The following is a 7,254-nucleotide window of genomic DNA, read 5'->3' on the forward strand; positions in this document are numbered from 1 at the left end:
ACCTAAACCTAAGTAAGTGTTATTCGCAAGTTACCAAGATTTTAATAAAAAAATTGACATACCTATTTTTGCAATGTCTATATTTTGACATGCTCATATTTTAGTAGCCAACCAAATAGGCCCTTACTAGCCAGCCAACTGTGGCGCCTGCCACACGAGCAGTTCACACGCAAGGCAAACGAGTCGTCCCGGGCCGGCTAGGGCCTAGGGGCCACCGGCCACCGGCTCCGGCTTTTCCTTCCGAGCTCCAGCCCTCTCGCAGTTGGGAGAAAAACAGAGCCGAGACCAATGCGCTGCGCCTGCATGGAGAACGGTGGTTGGTCAGGGGGAGCGTGCAGACTAGGCAGGGGGAAGTGCGGCAACCTATGCAAGAATCATGTGGGCCGGTGAAATGAAACGCGAGATACTGCGGGGATCCTATTTCCTCTCCGGCTGTGTTTAGTTCCACCGAAAAAAAACACTGTAGAGTCAAGAAAAAACTCTGTAGCGCACTGTAGCTCGTTTGTTTATGGTAAATATTGTCCTACCACGACCTAATTAGGCTCAAAAGATTCGTCTCGCAACGTATATTAAAATTATGCAATTAGTTCATTTAGTACTCCATGCATGAGTCATTTGTTATATTTAATGTTTTGATGTGATGGAAAATTTGGATTTTGGCCTTGTTTAGTTGCGTAAAGATTTGGGTGTAAAACACTGTAGCACTTTCGTTTGTATTTGATAATTATTGTCCCGCCATGGGTTAACTAGGTTCAAAAGATTCGTCTCGCAAATTACAATCTAACTGTGTAATTAGTTATTTTATTTAGCTACATTTAATACTTCATGCATGCGTTAAAACATTCGATGTGATGGGGAATCTTGTAAAATTTTGGAATTTTGAAGGGAACAAAACAGGGCCTTTGTGGGGAAGTTTTTTTTGGAACTAAACACAGCCTCCGTTCCTTTCTGCTCCTCTCGGCGTACGCCCGTGGAATCTTCACGGAGAACGATGGCCAGTACCCGCCACGGAAATCCAGATTATCACCGGCGATCAAGAATTTCCAATAGTACTGTAAAAATCTTCATTCCAAATAGTATCGTCTCTAATCTCTATCGTGCTGAACCTGGCTGGGGTACCCCCTCCTTATCCATCGCCGGCGAAATGCCAATGCAACTACTCGGCCGGAGACAATTTGTTTTCGGCCGGCGTCCATTCCCCGACCAACCGGCGGCGAAGGGCGAACCCACACACCGGTCTTGCGGCTCCGGCACTCCACCGGTGGCGTGGCCACACCGGCGCCGCCCAAGCCCGACCTAACTCGTCGGCCGCGCATAGTACAGTACAGCAGCAGCACAGCCGCCCTTCACTCCCTCGCCGTGGCCGTGCGAGCAAAGCGGCGGCGGACGGGCACACGGCAGCGAAGGAAAGGGCGTCGAAGGCTCGTAGCCAAGCGGGGCCGTGCCTTTTGCCCACACGAATTCAAACCGCAAGGGATCCCATTCCCCCTCTCGCCGCTCCGCCCTCACGCCGGAGCCGGACGCGGCACGCCGGCCAACGCGGCCGTGACTCCATGTCCTTACCGGACACTGACATGCGGGACCCCCCATGGACCCAGCGGTGGTTCGACACGGCATCCACCCCCGGCCCCACCTCATACGAGGGAGAGAGGAGAAGAGAAGCCGTCTTGGATTCCCTTCGCCCTTTTTTCTCGCTCTCTCCTCCGCTGCCGCCAGTGCAGCAGCAGCCCCCACCGCCGGCGTGAGGGAACACCCGTGACGCTGCCGGCTGGGCCCGGCGCCGTCCAGCTCTGCTCCAGCCCGGAGACAGGCGGGATGAGGCGGACGCAAATCGCCCCGCCTTTTGGTGCAGGGATCGCGGCGCTTTACAGCCCGCCCCCCCGAGTGGTCCCCACGCGTCAGCGGCCGTGAGCTGGCGTCGTCTTCCTTGCCCGCTTCTCGTGCCCTCTCGGCCCTCGCCGCGGCGCCGCGAGACCCGGTTCAAAACCGGCGCGGCCGCGAGGGGGGCAGTCCCGTCATTTTCACACCGGGGCGGCCGCCACCCTAGCTCTAGCTGAATCGGCGCTCCCCGCACACACGGCGGCCGGGGCCCACGCATGTGCCACCGGCCCTCTCCCTCCTCTGCCCATGTGCCCTGTACTTAAGGATGGATTCGGATGTCTATTCGAATGTCAGATTTTTGGTCATTTTTCTTCGATTATGAACAAATAAGATGTTGAATTTACTATGTAAATTCATAGTCTTGTACTTAACATTGATCTTGTAAAGATTCAAAAAAAACTAAACCTCAAATTTATCATATATATTCTCAAATAATAGATATAAAAATTCGAATACGGATCGGATACGGATACGAATCTTTTTTCACCTTTTTAATTGTAGGGAGCAAATAATATATAAAAAAATTTATACAAAATTTTATTCTTATGTGTAATAATATGCTTGATATTATAAAAAAAGATTAGCATAAAATTTTAAGCATATCTATTTTAAAATATCAAATTTGTTCTAAGAATTCGGATGTTTAGATCCATCCCTACCTGTACTACCCCCGTCCCCTCACTTAGCTCCTGTTTAGTTCTCACTCTATAAACTCCTGTCACATCGAATTTTTCGACACATACATGGACTACTAAATGAAATTTATTTACAAAATTTTTTACATGAATGTGCTGTAAATCGCGAGACGAATCTAACGAGACTACTTAATCTATGATTTGCAACAGTGATACTATAGTGATCATCCGCTAATTATGAATTAATTAGAATCACTAGATTCGTCTCGCAATTTACAAACTATTCGTGAAAAAAATTTATAAATAGATTTCATTTACTACTTCAAATTAGCAAGTTTGTTTCGAAATTTTTTTTGCGTTCCAACGGGCCTTAAAATCTCACCACCCTGTACTACTCCTGTTTCTCTCTCTTCTCTCTTCTCCCCCAACCCTCTCTCTCTGACGCAATGCCGTCTCCCACCGCCTCCCCCGCGCGGCGGCGGCGGCGGGCGGCCGCCGCCGGCCTGTGGTGCGCGCCCGCGCTGCTGGCCCTGATGGCGCTCGCGGTCAGCGCGGCGGCGGAGGCCGCGGCGTCGGAAGTGGCGGCGATGCGGGCTGTGGCGAAGGCGATGGGCGCGGACAAGACGCTGGGATGGGACATCGCCGGCGACCCCTGCTCCCCTAAGCCGTGGGATCGGGTGGCCTGCGACTCGGGCCATGTCACCGCGATCCAGGTCGGGGGGCGCGGCCTGAAGGGGACCCTGGCCCCGGAGGTGCGCAACCTCACCGCGCTCACCCGCCTCGAGGTCTACGGGAACTTCCTCGACGGCCCGCTGCCCTCGCTCGCGGGGCTCTCCTCGCTTGAGGTACTTCTGGCCCGTGACTGCAACTTCACCGCCATCCCCGCCGACTTCTTCAAGGGCCTCACCGCGCTCACGGCCGTCGACATCGACAACAACCCGTTCGCGCCGTGGACTCTCCCCGACGACCTTGCCGCCTGCACCAACCTCAGAAACTTCTCCGCCAACCGCGCCAACATCTCCGGCACGCTCCCAGACTTCTTCGGCTCGATAGCGAGCCTACAGCGGCTGTCGCTGTCCTACAACAAGCTCTCAGGGCCCGTTCCGGCGTCGCTGGCCGGCGTGGAGTTGCTGCAGCTCTGGCTCAATAACCAGAACGGGAGCAGTTTCAATGGGTCGATTAGCTTTGTCAGTAACATCACGTCTCTGGAGCAGCTGTGGCTGCAATCTAACTCCTTCACTGGGCCCTTGCCGGACTTCACAGGGTTTGATAGTCTATGGGATTTGCAACTTCGCGACAACAAGCTCACAGGGCCAGTACCAGACAGTCTTGTCAAGTTGAAATCTCTGAAGAAGTTGACCCTGACGAATAATTTGCTGCAAGGGCCGATGCCTGAGTTTTCTGGTGATCTGAAACCTGACTTGGTCGCAACATCAGAGCGGTTCTGCTTGCAGGAACCTGGAAAGCCGTGCGATCCCAGTGTGAGCCTGCTGCTTGAGGTGGCTGCTGGTTTCATGTACCCAAGCTCGCTTGCAGAAAATTGGATAGGGAATGATCCATGTACTACTTTTGTTGGTGTTGGATGCAATCCAAAAGGGAACATTACTAGGTTGTCTTTTGCCAACATGGGTCTCAGCGGGAGTATCCCTCCAGCCATTGGGAAGATTGGCTCACTTCAGGTGCTGATTCTTGCTAATAATAACATCACTGGTACTGTACCAGAGGAAGTTGCCTCGTTGCCTTCACTGAGAGAAGTTGATTTGACAAACAACAATCTTTATGGGAAGCTCCCTACCTTTGCTTCCAAGAATGTAACGTTGAAAACTGCTGGCAACCCAAACATAGGCAAGGATGCTCCTGCACCAACAGCTGGATCAGGCGGTACTGGCAATGGCAGTCCATCGGGGCAAGGCAGTAACGGAAGCAGTGGACACAATGGGGGATCCTCTTCATCTTCTGTTGGAGTCATTGCAGGCTCAGTGATTGGCGCAGTTGCTGGACTGGGCCTTGTTGCTGCACTAGGATTCTATTGCTACAAGAGAAAGCAGAAGCCTTTCGGAAGGGTGCAGAGTCCACATGCCATGGTCATCCATCCCCGCCACTCTGGTTCAGATGACATGGTTAAAATCACAGTTGCAGGGGGAAATGCCAATGGCGGTGCTCGAGCAAGTGAGACATATAGCCAAGCAAGCAGTGGTCCACGGGACATCCATGTTGTTGAAAGTGGAAATATGGTCATTTCAATCCAAGTTCTCCGCAATGTGACCAACAACTTCAGTGAGCATAACATCTTAGGCCGAGGTGGGTTTGGCACTGTTTACAAGGGTGAGCTTCACGATGGCACAAAGATTGCTGTGAAGCGGATGGAGGCTGGTGTGATGGGTAACAAGGGGCTAAATGAGTTCAAATCAGAGATTGCTGTGCTGACCAAGGTCCGTCACCGGAACCTTGTGTCACTGCTTGGCTATTGCCTTGATGGCAATGAGAGGATTCTTGTGTACGAGTACATGCCACAGGGGACACTGAGCCAACACCTGTTTGAGTGGTCTGAGAACAATCTGCGGCCATTGGAATGGAAAAAGCGACTGAGCATTGCACTTGATGTTGCAAGGGGTGTTGAGTACCTGCACAGCCTTGCTCAGCAGACTTTCATCCACAGAGACTTGAAACCATCAAACATACTTCTTGGTGATGATATGAAGGCGAAGGTGGCGGACTTTGGATTGGTCAGGCTTGCACCAGCTGATGGGAAGTGTGTCTCAGTGGAAACAAGACTTGCTGGCACGTTTGGGTACCTCGCCCCAGAGTATGCAGGTGATCATCCTATATTTCTTCTGCTCACGTATATAGATACTTTGTGTTCAGTTAACAAGCATGATACATTTAAATTACGGTGCATCCATAATATCATTTAATAATCTCATAATAATAACTTGCTACTGAAATGGTTGTTCATTTCAATTAACAAACATAATACAGTTAACTTACGTCGTATATTCATAACAGAATCATTGAATTATATAACTTTCCTCCAAAATGATTAGCCAGTTGTGTTATAGTGGAATTGAGCCATCCTAGGATAGTCTAGCATTGCCCCTGTTAGTGACTTGTGACTCATAAATGTTTCTTTCCATAAGAGATACTTTAGGTTCTCATTAAGAAGATGTGTAGATTTCAAATGTGATACCTGAAACATTGTTTTTTATGTCTTGGTTGACCTTTTCAGAGATCAAATAGGATAGTTTACTTGTTGGGTAGGTCCATTTAAGTCTTAATTGATCTTCTACTCCAAATGTTGATCTATGGTTGAATTACTTATTCTGTTTCCACAGACACTAAACATTACAGTATAAGAACAGGGCAGTTTATAAGTGAGCCCACCGGTATAGCATTGCCCATCATCTTCCTTTTAGAAAACAAGATAACCTTAATTGATAACTATATCATCTTTACTGCTTTGTCCGAATTGATAATTTGGGCCAGGCAGGATGTTGTAAGCTGTCCATTCATGAATTCAAATGTGCTATTTGGAACATCTGTTTAACGCAAAAAGCATTTTATATGCAGTTACTGGACGAGTAACGACAAAAGCTGATGTCTTCAGCTTTGGCGTCATCTTGATGGAACTGATTACTGGACGCAAGGCACTTGATGAAACTCAGCCTGAGGATAGCATGCACTTAGTTACATGGTTCAGGAGAATGCAGCTCAACAAAGACACGTTCCGTAAAGCAATCGACCCTGTTATTGATCTTGACGAGGAGACATTTGCTAGTGTTTGCACTGTTTCAGAGCTTGCTGGTCACTGCTGTGCTAGGGAACCACACCAGAGACCGGACATGGGCCATGCTGTCAATGTGCTCTCTACCCTTTCAGATGTGTGGAAACCAACCGATCCAGACTCAGACGACAGCTATGGTATCGACCTTGACATGACGCTGCCTCAGGCGCTGAAGAAATGGCAAGCCTTCGAGGATAGCAGCCATTTTGATGGCGCGACTTCTTCGTTTGTTGCAAGCTTGGACAACACTCAGACAAGCATCCCTACAAGGCCTCCAGGATTTGCTGAGTCGTTCACCTCTGCTGATGGAAGATAGACAGCTAGTTGGTAGGGTGTGCCTAAACCTTATGCTTCTGTTGAAATAGAAGGCTGAAGTAATCCTTGTGTTCATTCTTTTAGTCTCTTCATCCCAAATCTCCAATGTCTCTTTATTCGGCCCTGTAATTCCATTTAGCTGCCCGTTGATCATGTACGCATTGATCTTGACTGATTGCCTTGAAGTTTGCAAATTTCGCTAACTGGATATGTCGTTTGCTAAGATTAAGTAGAAGAATGCTAGGATTGTTGGTTGTATCGAATATTGACAATTTGCAAATGAAGGTGATCCCATTCGTCAAAAAAACATCACCCTGAAGTTGATACATGTTCTTGTGCAGCAGCGCCTCGGCTATGGTCATTTCACTGGTCCTATTATTATTATTATTATTATTATTATTATTATTATTATTATTATTATTATTATTATTATTATTATTATTATTATTATTATTATTATTATTATTATTCTCTGGGATTGCCATCGAGGTTGACGAGTACCTGACACTACATGTAGCAACTCAAATATTGGTCTTGATCAGGTCTCTGATCTGTACGTAATCATCCAGCAGATAGATACCTTGCCATGTGACGGTAACCTGGTTGGAAGTACTCATAATAAAACTAACAGGTTTTTGGCTC

General features: G+C 48.5%; 1 protein-coding gene across 1 annotated transcript; it reads left to right on the top strand.

The window, feature by feature from the left end:
- The first annotated feature begins 2,916 nt into the window (after positions 1-2,916).
- On the top strand, positions 2,917-6,841 carry LOC120688902 (receptor protein kinase TMK1-like). Its single transcript, XM_039971253.1, has 2 exons — positions 2,917-5,330; positions 6,084-6,841. The coding sequence occupies exons 1-2, from the start codon at positions 2,963-2,965 to the stop codon at positions 6,611-6,613; spliced, it is 2,898 nt and encodes a 965-aa protein (XP_039827187.1). The 5' UTR covers positions 2,917-2,962; the 3' UTR covers positions 6,614-6,841.
- The last annotated feature ends 413 nt before the right edge of the window (positions 6,842-7,254 follow it).

The sequence above is a fragment of the Panicum virgatum genome, chromosome 9N, assembly GCF_016808335.1.
Source record: "Panicum virgatum strain AP13 chromosome 9N, P.virgatum_v5, whole genome shotgun sequence".
NCBI classification, from domain to species: Eukaryota; Viridiplantae; Streptophyta; class Magnoliopsida; order Poales; family Poaceae; genus Panicum; species Panicum virgatum.